This window comes from Macaca fascicularis, chromosome 14 (assembly GCF_037993035.2).
Source record: "Macaca fascicularis isolate 582-1 chromosome 14, T2T-MFA8v1.1".
Classification (NCBI taxonomy): Eukaryota; Metazoa; Chordata; class Mammalia; order Primates; family Cercopithecidae; genus Macaca; species Macaca fascicularis.
Window position 1 is genome coordinate 88,959,741 of NC_088388.1, and position 19,558 is coordinate 88,979,298.

The window sequence follows — 19,558 nt, forward strand, 5'->3', positions numbered from 1 at the left end:
AATGGTTCAAGGATAAAAGGATGTCTTAAACTTCTAAGTATTTCGTAAGTGATGATGACAAAAAGTAAAAAGTAAACAAATAAAAGATGTATTCTAACACAGAAAAGGGGGCAATCACATACAATCGACACGGTTAATTTTTTTGAGACAGGATCTCAGTGTTGCCTAGTCTGAAGTGCCCTGATGCAATCAAGGCTCACTGAAGTCTTGACTTCCTGTGCTCAAGCCGTCCTCTCACCTCAGCCTCCAGAGTAGCTGGGACTACGGGCACTACAAGTGTGGGCCTGGTTAAATTTTTGTTTTTCTAGAGATGGGGTCTCCCTATGTTGCCCAGGCTGGTCTTAAACTCCGCACCTCAAGCAATTTTCCTGCTTCAGCCGCCCAAAGTGTTGAAATTACAGGCGTGAGCCACTGTGCCTGGCCCTATATAAATTCTTAGTTTTCCCAGTTTCTTTCTTTCTGCCTTTTTTTAAGAGATGGGGGTTTCTCACTTGTTGCCCAGGCTTATCTTGAACTCCTGAGTTCAAGTGATCCTCCCAGCTTAGACTCCTAAAGTGCTGGGATTACAGGAATGAGCCTCCACGCCTGGTCACAGTTTCATCACGGAAGTAATGGAACAGCAAGCATAAAATGACCTCATAGAGCTTTAAGGAGAAAAATACGATATTAATAATAAGTGTAACACATTTGCATATTAGTTTCCCGGAACTGCTGTTGTAGGGGTGGCCTGCCCCTCCACACCTGTGAGTCTATCTTGTCAGGTGCGATGAGAGACTGAGAAAAGAAATAAGACACAGAGACAAAGTATAGAGAAACAGTGGGTCCAGGAGACCGGCACTCAGCATACCAGTGACCTGCACTGGCACCGGTCTCTGAGTTCCCTCCAGTTTTACTGATTATTATTTTCATTATCTCAGCAAGAGGAATGCGGTAGGAGAGCAGGGTGATAATAGGGAGAAGGTCAGGAAGAAAACATGTGAGCCAAGGAATCTGTGTCACAATTAAGTTCAAGGGGAGGTACCATGCCTCGATGTACACGTAGGCCAGATTTATGTTTCTCTCCACTCAAACATCTCAGTGAGTAAAGAATAACAAAGCAACATTGCTGCCAACATGTCTCGCCTCCCGCCATGGGGCAGTTATTCTCCTATCTCAGAACTGAACAAATGTACAATCGGGTTTTATACCAAGGCGCTCCGTTCCCAGGGGCAGGCAGGAGACAGTGGCCTTCCTCCATCTCAACTGCAAGAGGCTTTCCTCTTTTACTAATTCACTTCAGCACAGACCCTTTACGGGTGTCGGGCTGGGGTACGGTCAGGTCTTTCTGATCCCAAGAGGCCATATTTCAGACTATCACATGGGGAGAAACCTTGGACAATACCCGGCTTTCCAAGGCAGAGGTCCCTGCGGCTTTTCGCAGTGCATTGTGCCCTGGTGAGGACTAGAGAATGGCGATGACTTTTACCAAGCATACTGCTCGTAAACATTTTGTTAAGAAGGCACATCCTGCACAGCCCTAGATCCCTTCAACCTTGATTCCATGCAACACATGTTTCTGTAAGCACAAGGTTGGGGCAAAGTGGCTGGGGCAAAGTTACAAATTAACAACATCTCAGCAAAGCAATTGTTTAAGGTACAGATCAAAATGGAATTTCTTATGTCTTTCTTTTCTACGTAGACACAGTAATAGTCTGATCTCCCTTTCTTTTCCCTACAGCTATAATAAACTATCAGAGATAAAACAATAATTTGCTCTTTCACATGCTGAAAGACTAAAATTTAAAATCAACATGTTGACAGAGTTGGTTCCCACTGGGGATTCTGAGGGGAAATCCAGCCACTCCCTGTCTGCTAGCTTCTGGTGGCTGATGGGAACCTTTAGCTTTCATTGGCTTGTGGCAGCCTAGTTCCCCTGAGCTCTGTCTCTGCCTCTGTCTCCACATGTCTGTCTAGGTGTCTAAGACATTCCTTTTATTTCTTCTATAGTGATACCAGTCATTGGACTTAGGCCCCACCCTAAATCCTAAATCCAGACTAATCTCATTGGGAGATTATCGAGGTAATTACATCTGCAAAGATCCTATTTTCCAAAGGTCATATTCACAGGTTTCAGGGGTTAGGACTTAGACATATATTTTGGGGGGGCCACTCTTTAACTTGCACTTTTAAAAAAATGCCTGGCTCATAAAAGAGCCACAATAAAACAAAAACACAACTGTATTTTTATTTTCACTGCTGTAGACGCATCATCCTAACCTTTACAATTGGGAAGACAGCACTTCTTTTCCGAAATTCAGATTCTGAATATTCCACATCTCTTTTCTAATGTCAATTCTATGTGACTTACCCTTTTTCTGAGTTAGAATACATCTTATATTTATTTATCTATTGATTTTTTATACTCATCACTTACAATATGTGTGGAAATTTGACATCTTTTAATCCCTGAACCAATTCAGAGTATGTTTTGATGTTAAACACAAAGTATGAAATCAAATATTTTTCAAGTTTTTTTTACTTTCCTTTGTAAATGTTACTTTTCTCTTAATTACTCTCCTGTTATATTATTAAGTTTTTTTTAGGAGATTGATGAAATGACTTTTTTTTCTGATTTTTTAGATTAAAAATTCAATAACTTTCAAGTTTACCCTCTTAAGTTTTTCACAGTTTAATTTTTTTTGTAAATTTTAATTTTTATTTATATTTTCATTTATTATGGAACAATTTTCCAAAAGTCTTTTTCACATAATAAATTTGATATATGAGTTATTATTTATTTTATCTTCTACCTCAACTATGGACTTGAATTACTATCCAATATTTTAAAACATTTTAATCTATGTATTGAGGCATTTGTGTTTTGAGGCATGTGACATTATAACTAACATTCTTCATACTTCTAGTGAATTCTTAATGTCATTCAAAGGCTACATCCTTCTATACACTACTGAGAATTAAAAATAGTTCTCAAAAATATTCTCACATACACAGAAACTCATTCTCAGAATTTCAACCTCCACTGGCATCTTAACTCTGTTCTCTTTCCCTTCTAATGCGTATTTTCCCCCGAAGGTCCCATGTTCCACTCTTTATGCACCCTCTATTTAAGATCTGGTTTAATTTCGTGTTGTATGTAGTTGTACACAATTTTACTTAAGTGAGGCTTAGTCTTAGAATAGAAGATTATCCTAAAAAGACTAGTGAAAGAGATATGAGAATTTGGAGAATTTGTTGGGAAATCATGTCCCAGAGGAATTATATGTTCCAGAGGAATTAACTTTTTAGGTTGAAAAATAAAAAAGCAGTAGTCATCAACTCTGCCATGTTTTCAAGCTCTATAATGGAAAATGCCAGGTATTTTGGAGGCACTTTCTGAAGGAAGCTGAATTTTCACTGAGGCTTAAAGATGATGAGCAGTTAACAAAACAAAATTGAAATGTTTTATAATTTTCATTAAATCCTTGATATTTAAAAGGAGAAGCAGTATGGTTCACAAGAAACCATGCATTCCCATGCATGGATCCTGAAGAATCTATAATTCAGTCTCATCACAGGTTCACATTCCCTCATAAAATGGTAACAGCTGGACGCATGTCTGGAGGAGCTCTTGGGCTTGTCCTATTGTATCTTCAACTTCTCGTCTGTACCTTTAGCTATGGATATTTGGGCTGTGCTTAGAAAATGGCCATACTCAGGGCACTGTAGAATGAACAGTCTTTCCCGTTTAGGCATTTCTCCTTCCACTTTAACTTTTGATCTGTCTTCAGGGCATTTCTGTTATATTAAGCTTCTTAAGTGAGTGGTCTGGTGTTTGTCTTATGCAACTCAATTTAAGAGTGGTTCACCTGAGATCTGGCAGAAAGCAGGCTGGGGTGGGGTGTGGAGATATTGAATATTGTGCATGTAGCATACGAAAGGCAAATACGGACTTTAATTCAGAAATGGGCAATGTTTTATTTATATTGTTAAGAGTAAATTAATTACACAAGGGACATATGACAAATAGGGTGTAATTTCTTTCATTAATCCCAATGAAGCAGAGTAACTTTCCTTTCTTTCTCCTCAGAAATACAAAATCACACATACTGCAGGACTTCCAGAAAGAAATAATCCACTGACTCTTAAAAGTAAAGAACTCTGTGTTCTTGCTCTGGTGTCTACATAACCGTGATCTTAGAAGTAAGCCAAAGACATCAAAATGGCTTTGCCTAGAAGCCAAGGCCATTGGTCAAACAAAGACATCTTGAGGTTACTGGAATGCATCGAGAATAATCTCCCATCTGATGGCAACGGCACGTTCAGCTCAATTCAGTCACACATGGACTGGGGAAAAGTAGCTTTTAAAAACTTTTCTGGTGAAATGTGCAGGCTCAAATGGTTAGAGATTTCTTGCAGCTTGAGAAAATTTGGCACTTTGAAAGAATTAGTCCTGGAAGCTAAGAAATGTGTTAAAAATACAAACAAAAGTCGAAAAGTCAGGAACCATCCAGACTTTCCAAAGAGGCCCCTCACTGCTTATATCCGCTTCTTCAAGGAGAATTGGCCCCGGTACTCCCAAATGTACCCTGGGATGAGAAGCCAGGAACTGACCAAAATCCTGTCAAAGAAGTACAAGGAACTCCCAGAGCAGATGAAACAGAAATATATTCAGGATTTCCAGAAGGAAAAGCAAGAATTTGAGGAAAAACTTGCTCGATTTAGGGAAGAACACCCTGATTTAGTCCAGAAGGCCAAGAAATCTGATGTCTCCAAGAGGATTCAAACCAAAGTGCAAAAGAAGGTTCAGAAAAATATGGAAGAAGTGAGGTCTCTTCCAAAAACGGATCAATTTCTCAAGAAGGTAAAATTTCATGGAGAACCTCAGAAACCCCCCATGAATGGATACCACAAATTTCACCAAGATTCCTGGTCAAGTAAGGAGCTGCAACATTTGTCCCTGAGGGAGCGCATGGTAGAGATTGGCAGACGCTGGCAGCGCGTCCCGCAGAGCCAGAAGGATCATTACAAGAGCCAGGCTGAGGAGCTGCAGAAGCAATACAAGGTGAAATTGGATCTCTGGCTTAAGACTTTGTCACCTGAAAATTATGCTGCATACAAAGAATCGACCTATGCTAAGGGTAAGAATATGGCCATGACAGGAGGCCCGGACCCCAGGTTGAGACAAACAGATCCTCAGTCCTCATCAGCAAAGGGTCTGCAAGAAGGGTTTGGGGAGGGGCAGGGCCTCCAGGCTGCAGGAACAGATTCATCACAGACTACTTGGGTAAACTGTCATGTCTCCTTGGAACCAGAAGAGAACAGGAAGAAAGATGGAGAAGAGGAAGAAAGCAGTGACTCTTCAGACTGCAGCAGTGGAGAAGAAATGGAAGTTGATGTCTGAGGGCAGTGGCTCTAGTGCAGCTTCCTCAGATGACTTCTAACTGGGACTCCACCTGACTCGGACTCCACCTGACTCAGACTCCAGGGTCAGGCAGAGTTTCGCAACAAAAGCCCATTCATGCCATCCATGTCAAAGAAAAGGGACTCTCCTTCTGCCTCTTTTTACTTCTTTTTTTTTTTCTTTTCTTCCTTCCCCACTCTCCTCCCCTATACAAAGTAGGACAGGTTGGAAAGAAGCAACTTGGTGCAGCATTGTCTTGCACCAGGATTACAAACCTGGGAGGGACTCTTTGGGGAGAATAAATATAAGTTTGAGCCAATACTACCCTTATCCTTAAAAAACAGACAAATATCATCCCTTTCCCAAAGAATTTTTGCAATTAAATCTTCTGGAATGAAGCAATGGTTATGTGTAGGGTACACATCGTATTAGAATGAATATTTCTGAAGCAAGAAGCTTTGCTTTACTCATTTTTGTCCTGCTAAAGGTAGTAAGAAGGCACCCATGAGCCTGGGACCCTGACCTTCCCTGTGGAAATGTTTTTCAGGACTCCTGCACTTAATCTAGGGTTGGGGATACTTGATGAAAGGTGGGGTGAGTGTCTTAAGAAAATTGTTATACTCTTGATATCTGTCTCCTCCACTCTTGAAGGAAGGAGTTGGCCATTCCCATGCCTGGGAGTAGGCAGCAATATTTCTATATGTATGTCTGACTCTTAGCTTTCATTGAGACTTTTCTTTTTCATTTCCAAAAGAAATATGAAAACACAAAATAAAAACTTACCTATTTCATCTGAATGGGCTCCTCCACAGAATCCCTGATGACGCTGGGTGCAGCTTCTCTAAGTGCTCTCTGCATTTTTTCTTGAAGCTCCAAATATTTCCTGCTGCTTCAGGTGCAAGTGAATCTCCCCTGCAGCACTCAGGATTGATGGAAAGATGCACAGAAAGACATATAGAGATAAATACACTATTCTGTTTCACTATCTGCTCTATGAATTCATGCAACAATAAAACATTGTTTAAATTTTTTTTCATTTACTAATATGTTTGAAAACCAACCTAAGGTTAGTGCCTTCTCAGTATACCTTTATTCTCTTAAACATTTCTGTCTATTTTCATATTTTGTTCTCGTGAATATTAGCATCACAGTAGTCGTATACTTTTTATATGAAAACCATTGACTATCGAGTGTTTATTTTGTCCCTAGATAGCTTAGTAAATTTTTATTTATAAGTCTTTTCTAGGTAAATAAGTTTCAGAGAATAATGAAAATGTTTACCATTTTATACCTCTAATTTCTGAATGTATTGAATTAAAATATCCAGGATAATGTTAAGCAATGATAATAATATGTTCTTGGCTTGCTTCTGACTTTCAGCCTAATGGTTACGGAATTTAAAATCATGAAAATTACACCAATGTGTACATTTGAAATAAATTATAATAAAAATAAGAAAATTGCTATTTACTGTTATTATTTTGTTAACTTTATAATGTATATCAATTTATGACAAATTTATTTTATCATATATTTATGTAATTTTTCGTACTGTATTAGTCATCGTCCTCCAGAGAAACAGTAGCACCAACACAGAGAAATAGAGTAACAAGAGATATAGAATAATACAGAGACGTGAAAACCAAACACCGCATGTTCTCACTCATAGGTGGGAACTGAACAATGAGATCACCTGGACTCGGGAAGGGGAACATCACACACCGGGGCCTATCATGGGGAGGGGGGAGGGGGGAGGGAGTGCATTGGGAGTTATACCTGATGTAAATGACCAGTTGATGGGTGCTGACGAGTTGATGGGTGCAGCACAGCAACATGGCACAAGTATACATATGTAACAAAGCTGCACGTTATGCACATGTACCCTAGAACTTAAAGTATAATAAAAAAAAAAATAAAATCAAATAAAATAAAAATAAAAATTAAAAAAAAAAAATACAGAGACGAGACAGAGAGAGACAGATACGGTGGCTCGCCGCCCAGGCTGCAGTGCAGTGGTGTGATCTGGGCTCACTGCAATATCCGCCTCCCAGATTCAAGTGATTCTTCTGCCTTAGCCTCCTAAGTAGCTGGAATTACAGGCACCTGTCACCACACCCGATTAATTTTTGTATTTTTAGTAAAGACAGGGCTTCACCATGTTGTCCAGGCTGGTCTCGAACTCCTGACCTCAAGTGATCCTCCCACCCAGAAAACCTTATTTTATTATGAAGAATTGGTTCACAAAATTGTGGAGGCAAAAAATACTATGATCTGTAATCTACAAGCTGGTCACTTAGGAAAGACAGAGGTGTAATTCAATCTGAGTCTAAAGGCCTGAGGACCAGGGAAACCAATGGTATAAACCTCAGTTCCATGGTAGGAGAAGATAAGATGAGATGTGCTAGCTTAAGCAGTGAGGCAGGAACAAAAGGGTCAAACTCCTTTCTCATCAGCTCTTTGTTCTATTCAGGAGCTAATGGGGAGGGAAACCTACTTTACAGAGACCAATTCAAGCTGACACATAAAATTTACCATCACGCTTTCATTTTCTTACAGATTCTGGGGATTTAGGCATTTTTACCATTTTTACATGAATTCTAGATAGCTGATGGGTACAATTTATTTAGAAAATGTTTGCATATTATGTCCCTTGTTTCGCTTCTTAACATCAAGTTCGCAAAAATAACTTTAAAGATCTGATTCTTTTCACTTCCAATTCAGAAGATACTGTAAGTCACATTTGTCACTAAGTGGTAGTAAGACCTGTAGCTCAGGCTAGATGGTGAGATGTACAAATGCAGTTGGGGCTTTGCTTGTGATTTTAAACACAGTGTTTTTAAATTTATTCAACACCTACTCTTTTGTATATATATAAATTTTCACCTTAAAATTCTGAAAAGATAGAGAGGTGCAGTATGCTTTCAGACCATTTCCAAACCTCTAAGAAAAACAGTGAAAAACTAGAATAACAAAATTAAAATTCATGAACAGTATCTACAACAACACTGAGTGACAATGTACCCTAAAAAATCCCAAATATAAAAAATCACAGACAAATCAGGTGCAGCAGCAATATCCATGAGGAATCAGAATCCTTTCAGGATGACGCAGAGAGGGTGAACAGAACATATGTAGATTTGAGAACTCCCCAAGTCAGCAACAAGGGTTCACTAGAAGCTGTGCAAGGTAATTAAAACAGAGCTGCAGAAACTGAGCAGGGTGGGAGTTTGCACACATCAATAAGCAAGAGTCGAGGATAAGATAAAGAAAGCCTGGGACCATATGGTTTCCATAGCTCTTAAAATAACCAGCCCAAATTCTCTTCCAGGATCAAACTCCATACTGAGAAGAATATACTGGGAGTAAACTACATATTAAACAAGGCTGACACAATAGGATCAAAAAAATGGGAAGGCCCCAGTAATAAGTGGAGACAGAAGCAGAACCAGGACAGAGCAAAAACTCAAGGGATTTTTATTGAATACCTTATGAAATCAAAAGGAGAGCTCTAGAATCAGGATGCTCGGAAAGCTATGTTGACTGATCTTTACCTCATAAAAGTTCAAGTTCCATTCCATACAAATAGTGTCAATAGGGCATGCTTTCATTATTATTGTTCTTTGTTTCTTATCTAAGGAGAGTGCAGAGGGAAGAAAATGCCTTTCCAAAAATAGTGTACCTTGATATGACTGTTCATGAAGTAACATCTAGCATTCTTAAAAGAACCCTAGTGCAAGGGCTACCGTGAGCTTATACTCTGTAGCTGCAACCTTGAGAGAAGTGCCTCTGGGCAGTCCTCTCTGTTTCCTGCCCAGCAGAATCCCAGCCCCACCTCACCGGATCCACCTCCATCACTGTGCCTGGCCACCTCAAGCTGTTCCTGAAGGTCAATTTCTGGAGTGTGTCCTGATCCTCTCCTCCTCCAAGCATCCCTCTTGGTCCTTGCGGGATCCCTCCAGGACCCTACCTAGAAGCCTTTTCGCCTGTCCTTGCTCCATCACACCTCGTCCAGGAATGTATTATAAGCCTGGTGTGGTGGCTCACACCTGCAATCCCAGCACTTTGGGTGCCCCAGGCAGATGGATCACTTGAGGTATGAAGTTCGAGACCAGCCTAGCCAACAAGGTGAAACCCCCTCTCTACTAAAATTACAAAAATTAGCAGAGTGTGGTGACTCATGCCTGTACTCCCAGCTACTTCGGAGGCTGAGGCATGCGAATAGCTTGAACCTGGGAGGCAAAATTGGAAGTGAGTGAGATAGCAGCACTGCACTCCAGCCTGAGCAACAGTGATGACCAGTGAGAAAAACAAATGATAGGTAGAGACAGTGGTACATATCTATCTACATATCTATGTATCTACTTATTTAGCTATATATAATATATATGTATATTATACATATACATGAATATATATATTATATATTGTTTAATTTGTAGTTTACTGCCAGTGTCATATATAATACATTATATATGTATTGCATATATGAGAGAGAGATCTCAAATTTATCGAATCCCTAATAACAAGTAGCTACCACCCCCATCTTCCACAATGGCTAATCATTTTACTGTGTGATTTACTCTCAGATGTGGTACTGCGGACCACAATGTGTCTCCAGCAAATTATCAGCAAATTCAGGTGCAAGTTTTTGGCTTTAGAAAATGTTTCAATTAAGTCAGCTACACTTGGGAAATGACGTTAGGAATATGCACCCAAAGGGTTGATCTTAACTATTCATTATTACTAGTGGGAAAATTCTGGAGATTAAGGGATGTTTGGGGTGGCTGTCTTGCTCTGACAGAAGTAGGAATGGGGGATAGGTTTCTCCCCTATTCCTCTTGTGTTAATAATGGCGGGAGATTTTGGTTACTGGGAATAGTACCTACATGACCTGGATAAAGCACGAGCACTAAATGTCTTGGGAGGGTAAAGAGAGGGGCTGCAGGGACTGCAGGGAGGAGGAACTAAGGCTTTTTCAGAGAGTGTGCAGAGAGAAAGCAGTCGGCTTCTCTGTCCATCATGCACAGCTCCAGGATTAAGGAAAACTCTGCTTTCCCCCTGCACATTCTCTTTGTATCTGTAAGAGAAAGTGGATGGGTTATATTAGTGATCTGAAATGATTATTTTCCAGAAGGACAATTGAACCACTACCGAGATATATAAAGGCAACTGGGGTTTTCCGAGGCCACCCAACACAGCCTCCATGGGGGGCAATGAAACGGGACCCAGTTGTCCCCAGTTCTGGAGCTTTCGGGTTAGTCAGGAAAGTCCCAAGGAGGCAGGGAAGGGGTTGGGTTAAATAAAACACCTTCTGTAATCCGTGTACTAATGGGCCAGGCTAGGAAAGAAAAACTGGTAAACATGAGTTGATAGAAGAAAAATAGGAGAGACGGTTTTATTTTATTTTATTTTTAAAAATAATTTTTTGAAACCAAGTTCATATGTGTTTTATGGAAGAAAGGACTAGAAATAATAGGAATAAAAAAATGTGTGTTTAGCAAAGAAAGTTCATGGTCAGATAAAGAATGTAGTTCAAAGGATGTTGGTGGTGAGATGAAGAACATGGTTTGTGTAAACAGTTGGGAATGAAAGATTTCATGGAGTTGAAGAAAGATGGAAAGTTTCACCAATGAGTACAGAGAACATACTCATGTGGTCAGGAAATATGCTTTGTTATGGACAAAGGAGATAGCACAAAAATCAAGTGAAGATATTGGGTCAATGTAGCTATTTAGTTTTATTTCGAAACAATAGGAGTAAATAAGGTAGGTTTTAAAATTGAGAGAAAATAACAAAGATAAAGTGAGAAAAAGAAAATGAGAGGAAATTAATATTGGAAGGCGATTGTTGAATAATGTCTCTAAGGATAGCATGGAAGTCAGTTTATACATGTAGTGCAAAGCCTTAGAAAAGAAGAAGCAAGTTGCACTAATGGGGTGAGATCTGGTTAGCAGGTAGTTTTTGAACTGCTAAAAGTAAACATTTTGAAAACGTCTTATCTTATTCTATGAAATAATATCCACTATTGTTTTTTAGAATAAAGAATCAGTGTGCGGGTAAAATATTTGACAATAAAGAAACTAAACAGATTTAGTAATGAGGTTTTTGTGTATTGTAAGATAATTATCAAATCACAAATTACCATTTTTAAATAAAATGTAGATACTTGAGGGCAAATAGTTGAAGGCCAGATTTTGACTTCTGGTGCAAATACATATATACATATATACATAGAAAAGAAGGAAAGAAAAGGAAGAAAGAAAAGAGAAACAAGTCCCTAATTTTGGTTCATTCATTGCAACAAATTGCTAAATATCTTAAGATAAAACAATAAATAAAAAGACATGAATAAAAGTATACTATGTGTCCCAATGATTTCATTATTACTTCAGGGTTATGTGAATCTATGGAAGAAGATGATCCATGCTGAGTATTGGAGAGTTTGTCATTTACTTTATGAGGAAGAGGAATGCCACTTGGAGAGACTGGAATAGGAAAGAAAAGATAAGTAAAGACAGTAAAGACAGAATGAAATGAAAGGGGAAAGCCGTAGGAGGAATGTATAAGAAACTGAAGGAAATGTGCCATAAACCAGACCTGGAGCTGCTCCAGATTAGGACTGAGAAAAACAGAGTCCACTGGGAAAAATGACCTCATCCTCTTTGCCTTCTGTGATGTGTTTGGAATGATGCTTTCGTGATGCTGGAAAGTGAATTGCTTGTCTAGCAATAAAAGAGACAGTCAGTTTTTCTTGATCCAGGAGCAAAAAGACAAACGAAAAAAAAACAGTAGAAAACATCCCAGAAAAAAATTTCCTTTCAAAATTCATTCAATTGCTGAAAAACTGCAGTAAAAAAAAGTTTATTTGAAGCTTTTTGAATTTGTATTTAAATATATTTAGATATTTAGAAATTTGGGAATCCATGCAACATATTTCCTCAATGGCCATTTCCTATATACCAATTGCTATAACCTTTGGGCTCACCCATCCTTAGGAATCTAATAAATTAAGCCTTCACTGTGAATTTTGTGATGAATGCTAAGACTTTCTCTCTTCTTTCTTACCTAATTTTAGAAACGTGTTAGAAAGGTAAATTTCTTCCTATATTCAAATTTTGAGAACTGTAACAGTTATCAGTCTAATACTGAAGTGGGAACATGATTTATGATGAAAATGTACCCTCCTTCATAGTACATGTAGTCTTCTCCTTCTTAAAAGGCAGAAAGGTTTTGTTTGTTTGTTAGGCAGGGCTATTAGTTTCAAGGAACTATAGAGAAATCACACAGAGAAAATTACCATTTCCAATTTTAATTTTCAAAGTGTATAACGAAATTGGCATAATGGCCCCAAATTATGCCAGGACTTATGGCAGAAAGGTAAGTATTTCTGACAGTGTATGGTGAAAGTAAGGTGTAAAGAAGCAAAAGAAAAGATCCTCAAGGATCTGGGGCTTTTGTATGTAGCAGATGGTGGATTCCAACTACAAATGGAAATGCTATCGGATGCATTTAGGGAAGCTGGGTCTTAGGAAGCAGGATGCCTGCCTAAGCTAAGCTTGTCAAGCCCTAGCTTGTGGTTGTTGACACTGAGCATCACAGTGGTGTATAACATTACACAAAAATACTTTCTATAATCATCAATGATATTAAAAACATTAGAGGAATATTTATAACAACAATCATAAAGTAAACTGGCAACTAATTTCACTGGATTTATCCCTTTCTCAAGAGATCCTTTGACAAAGAATTCTCACAAAGAAGTCTTTAAAAAGCATATGTGGATTTTCTTTTACTTTATTACACCTATGCATGCTTCAGTGAAAAATCCATAAATCTGACATAAAGTGATTTTTTAAAATAGGAGTTATTATTTACATTATTTGTCTGAGAATAAGAGCAAGCTGCTTCTGTTACTATCTTCAAATTATTAAAAATTCCACAAATTTAAATGTTCTAGGGAATGTAACTGAGCTTAGCAATAATTTCTGTTCTTTATATATTCCCAGAAACTTTGTAATTTTCCCCATTTTTCTGGTTCAGGATTTGATTGTTACGAATAATGGAGTAACCCTTGAACATCAGTAAACTTCTCTAGTGTGCCTGCTGTCCTGACCCATATTTCCAGTGGTAACCCGGCATACGTAGACACTATGTAAAGCCCACGTTCATTAGAAGTTTATAACACTAAGTTTTCATGTGACTGTTTTCTTAATCCTGCAGTTCATATTTCCTGGGATAATAAAATAACCACTTGCTACATTCCCCTTGTTTGAAGATCTGAGACAGTTACTCTTTGGTTCTGATGATCTCAACATTGCTCCAAGTCCCACAAAATCTAAGTGTTTTCTTGATGGCGAGGCCAGGCATTCACTTTTGGAAGATATCACTGACAGGTGGATGTTGGGCAGTGTTGGAACTGGGCCGTTGGATTTTGCAAAGATTCTTGGACAATGAGAAATGACATGCTGGTTAACTCCAAGAAAATTTTTCTACTTTTTTGTGTCAAGAAGACTGCTGGTATCATCTCAAGACCTCTTCCCCAGTCTTTCCTCAGGATACAGAAAGGCCTCTAGGCCAGATGCAGGTGTTTCTAGATTATGAATGTAACAATGATTTGTTAATGTGGCCAACAGTTTTCTCATTTGTAGCCTCTGAGGTTCTTTCCCTTACCCTCTTACACCTTTGCTTTGCCTTGCACTAACAGAATCAGGGATAGGTCGGTAACTTGACTAAAGGCATCAGAAACACCAACTTCTGAGAATGCTAACCTACTGACTACTCAATTTTCTTTATCTGTTTCTATGAAACTTTGCACCATCTTTAAAAGTGTGGAGGTATACATTTGTTTTGATTTTCATTAAACTACTCTCTCTTAGAATCCTGCACATGTCTTTTCTTTTAAGCTGTATTTTTTTTTTCCCCTTGATTTCCAAGCCAGCCCAGGCAAGTGAATACCTGAGTGGGTTTATCCAAACTCATGGGCTAATGCAAGAGCACAGGTTTCTTCCCCTTGAACTGGAATTTTATTTTCTCTGTTCCACCTATGGCATCCTACAGACAGTTACCTGGGAAGATGTCATTACCAGAATAGAAAGTAAGACTCACTTTTTGCTTCAGAAAAATACGGAATAGTGAGAAACCTCATTACATTTTAATAAAATTTTCAATTTATTTAGGTCTTTGAAATTTTTAAAATACATGTGCAGTAAACTATCCTTATTATCAGAAATACCTATATTTTGATCATGTTAATTTTGTATGAAGCCTTTCCTTAAGTAGCGACTGGAAATTGGTTCCAGGATCCCCCATAGATACCAAAATCCCTGGATGCTAATAATCCTCAGATGTCCTTACATAAGATGGCGAATTATTTGCAAGTAGACTAAGCACATCCTCCAATGTACTTTAATTATCTCTAGATTACTTAAAATACTGAATGCAATGTAAATGCTGTGTAAGTAGTTGTTACATTGTATTATTTAGGGAATAATGACAAGCAAAAAAGTCTGCACATGTGCAGTGAAAATGTAATCATTCAATTTTTAAAACATTCCTGAAATGTTTTAATGCATGATGAGTTGAATCCATGGGTGCAGAACCCTATCATATGGAGGTCCAACTGTATATCAAATATCATATTTCATAGTGTATTTTCTAGTACTTAATTTAATTACTCTCAACATGGAACACAACAAACATATTAAAAGTTCCTGATATAAGTTTTTTGAATTTATATAAAACAATCCAGTTATGCCTCCTTTAATGAGGATTGCTGAGAACAAAGTCTAAAAAAGGCTGACTCCATCTGTAAGGAGAAACCCTGATACAAAAGTTTAATGACAGACGGGTTGCATAATGGGATATTTCAATGATAGGAGTAATGCAAACACACAATTCTGTAGTCGTTTATATTTTAATAGCATTATACTGTTTTAACCATCCTCATCTCGTATATAATCTCATTGTATATTAGAATATTACTATTAGAGCAATAAGGAAGGATGGATAAATACAGTCAGCTTTCTGTTTTTGTTTTGTTTTGTTTTGTTTTGTTTTTGAGACAGGCTCTCACTCTGTCGCCCAGGTTGGAGTGCAGTGGTAAGATCACAGCACACTGCAGCCTGGAACTCCCCAGATCAAACAATCCTCCAACCTCAGCAATCCACATAGCTGTACTATGGGTCCACTACGTTTCTGGACAGCAGAGAGTGGATCAGAAGTAAAATAAGGTGCCAAGTCTGAACTCAAAGAAGAGCAGAGAATCATGACAGTAACATACAGCAGTGTCCATATGGCTGCAAGACTCACATGCAGAGCGCCAGATGATAGAAGCAGGCAAGACAGGCTTCCAGAGCAAAACCCAGGCCTTGGTTCACTTTCCAAGGTACAGTTCAGGGGAGTCAGACGCATTCCTTAACCTTGACTTGCTAAGACTTTGACCAGGGACAGTCTCCATGCTGTGCACAGCGGGTCTCTGAAACTGAGCGTAACAGTTGGCTTACATCTTCAGTAATTCAAGTCTGCAAGGTGAATATGATTGTGCTTCGGGGGGAAAGCAGAGAGGCCACTTTCTGTACTTACAATGGAGTTCACTTCAGTGCTATAAACATCACCGCAGTCCCGCCTGTAGTAAAGTCCAGACTAGCAATCTGCCTTTGGGTTGAGCTGTTCTACAAGATACCTACCTTGTTAAGATCTGTCGGCCGGGCGGGTTAAGCATCCAGATCTCCTGTGTGGCAGCCGGCTGGGAAAGCCACCCTAAGGTCCTTCCCTCCGACGCCCGCGGCAGCGACTATGGTGGTGACTATGGTGGCAGCGGCCGCGATCCAAAGGGGCCCCTCCAGGTATCTCGCAGGGCAGAGGAGAGCGCGGTGTCTCGCAGGCCAGGGCGCAGTCCGGGTAGGTCAGGCGGGCGCTGGGTCCTGGTTTTTCTGGCACCTTGACGCAGGAGCCAGGCATCCGGGCTCAGGGTAGGGGAGCTGGGGCTCGCCCCGGCGGCAGCGCTCCTCCAGGCTGAGGCCTGTGGTCCTGTAACCGGGCGGGTTCAGGGCTGCCAGGAGCAAGAGGAGGGATCCCTATTCAACAAATGGTCCTGGGATAATTGGCAAGTCACAAGTAGGAGAATGAAACTGGACTTTGTGGCATAGGCAAACCTTATTATTACTCAATGAAACACTCACCTAGGACCTACTGGGAAGGTATTTTGCAGATGTAACCAAAGGTCCTACTCCTGTAACTAGCAAGTGTACCCAGGTAAGCCTGACTTCATCAGTGAAAGTCCTTTAAAGAAAGACACAGGCATTCCTTGAACAACACTTACAAATGAGACTCTAATCTTCCAATTGCTCCCCATTGACTTTGGACCAAAGCTTTGAATCATGACCATTGAGATCCAGCCAGCTGAGGATTTTTCTTCCTGACTGACTTTAACCGGGATCTCTTGCTCAGGCAGCCCATCAACTGTGGAAACCAATTCCTCGCACTTGATATATATGTGAACCTCCCTAGCTGTACATATATCTTATGGGTTCTGCTTTGATTTCTGAACCTTGACAGATTTTTTGAACCTTGGCAGACATAGGGCTGATAGATTTGTCTTCACTGTTCTGACACTCTTGACTCTAAGTCTTTGGGGGGCTATTGGCAAAGAATTCCTCTGTCAGAAAATATTTGAGCAGCCGCTTCTGAAGTCTCTTTTCTTTTTTTAATTGTCACATGACAACAAAAGTATTTGTTATAGAAAAAAAGATACTGTCCATCCCTATCATTTGGATTTTGTATTTGTGAATTAGCATACATTCTAAAACTTGTTTATAATCCCCAAATTAATTATTATATTGCATTTCTAGTATTCGTAGAACATCATGCACTATGTGGAGAAAAGCACTAAAATAATAACTCATTTCACCCATGAGATTGACGAAGTTTTGTAAATTCAATAAGAGACCTCAAATTAGTGTGGCTATTTGGTTAATCAGTGATCTCTCTTAGAGTGGTAGAAAACAAAACAAAAAAAAGTTGTATCTTCCTGTTGGACTTCTCTGGGAATATCCTATAAACGTACTAAAGCAGCATTTAAGGCTGGACATGGTGGTTTATGCCTGTGCTCCCAAGCACTTTGGAAGTCTAAGACCAGAGGATCACTTCAAGACAGGAGTTGGAGAACAGCCTGGGCTACAGAATCATACCCTGACTCTATGAAAAGTTTTAAAAAACATTATCCAGATGGGATAGTGTGAACCTGTAGTCCTAGCTACTTGGGAGGTTGAAGCAGGAGGATCCCTTGAGCCTTGGAATTCAAGGCTGCAGTGAGCTATGATTGTACCACCGAGTGTCTCCACAAGGAGATAGTTTCTCTAGAATAAATAAATGTGCCCTTAAAGGAATGCCTGTATCTTGGATGAAACTCAATAAACAGTATAAAATGCATATTAATTTCTAGTCTATGTCTAATCTGATAGGATTTATGTTACATATGATTCATTTCAGTCGTGGTTTTTTAGAATGAAGAAGTGATGATAATTTCATCAGCGGTGCAAAGGTGTGTTCTAAATACTGCATAAACCTAATCATCTTATTTTCAACCTTTCTCAATACTCCACCCACTTAAAGAGGTGGGTGTGGTCTTCGCAGATTCTTATAAAAGGACCTAGAATAGACAAGCTCAGTTTTCTCCAAAGGAGAAGGACCGCACTTAGAGGGAGCTGTATTTTGGTGACCTCTGAAATTCAGTACTGCATTGAATGAGCTCCTGACCTTGAGGAGTACTTAACAGAATTGTTTCTTGAAGAATCATTGTGGGAACCATTAAAAGAACCCAGCAGTAAGTGAAACTTATATTGATAAAATTATATCTTCTTTCCTTTGCAAAATAATAGAATGTTAAAAATATCTCATTATCTTAAATCTACACAATGATACCATTTCTAATTCGTACTCTTACTATAGATTTTATGAATTATGAGGATACTAATTGTTGTTATTTTGTGTTTTCTATCATTCTTCAATATAGTTTTGAAAAAATTTAAATATCTAGTGTTTGCTGCAACAGATATGTATGCATAATAAATATATGGAGTTGATATTAATACATATAAGTACACATAGATATGTGTAAATATATGTGTAATGAGTGAATTAATATTGTAAAATTGAATTCAGAAGATGTTAATCAATGTTAATTCATTCATTCAGCTTTTAGACATGGCTTTAAATTACTAAGGTAGTGATGAGAGATGCAAAATAGTGAAACTGAAAAAAATGAAAAAGCTCCCCAAAACATCCTAGTTTAGAAATCAAAACACAATTTTTTGACCAAATGTATAAGATAAAATTGGATACGTGACGGTGATTGTGATCTCACTTGAGTCTTAATCTTATTAAACTATGAAAACTTCCTTAAAATGACTTAGATGACCTCTGGAGAATATTTGCAATTCTAAGATTTTTCATTTCTTTCACTAAAATTCAGCATGTGTTATCAAATAAAGGAGAATAAAGGACTCAAAATTGCCAAACAAAGACTATAGTTTATATATTAGTCAGGGCTCTCCAGACAAACAGAATCATAGGATGTATATGTATATATGTAGAGATACATTCATGAGCCATTTCAGTCAACCACAAACAACACATGGTGGTCACATAAGATTATAATACCAGTATGTTTACTGTACCTTTTCTGTATTTAAATATGTTTACATACTAAATAATTACCATTGTGTTACAATTGCCTACAGTGTACAGTACAGAACATGCTGTACAGTTTTTTAACCTAGGAGCAATAGGCTGTACTGTACACCATAGGTGTGTAAGAGGCTATACCATCTAGGTTTGTATAAGTATATTCTATCATGTCAAAACAATAAAACCACCTGGCTGGGAGTGGTGGCTCACACCTGTAATCCCAGCACTTTGGGAGGCTGTGGCAGGCACATTACTTGAGGTCAGGAGTTCAAGTCCAGCCTGCCAACATGGCGAAATCTTGTCTCTACTTAAAAAAAAAGAAAAAAGAAAAAATTATCCATGTGTAGTGGTGTGTTCCTGTAATCTCAGGTACTCGGGAGGTTAAGGCAGGAGATTCGCTTTGCCCTGAGAGGTGGAGGTTGCAGTGAGCCGAGATTGCACCACTGCACTCCAGCCTGGGTGACAGAGGAAGACTCCATCTCAAAAACTAAA

General features: G+C 38.9%; 1 protein-coding gene across 1 annotated transcript; it reads left to right on the forward strand.

The window, feature by feature from the left end:
* The first annotated feature begins 3,347 nt into the window (after positions 1–3,347).
* Positions 3,348–5,473, forward strand: UBTFL1 (upstream binding transcription factor like 1). The gene is made up of 2 exons (XM_005579336.4): positions 3,348–3,354; positions 4,185–5,473. Exons 1-2 carry the CDS (start codon positions 3,348–3,350, stop codon positions 5,378–5,380), a joined length of 1,203 nt encoding a protein of 400 aa, XP_005579393.3. The 3' UTR covers positions 5,381–5,473.
* The last annotated feature ends 14,085 nt before the right edge of the window (positions 5,474–19,558 follow it).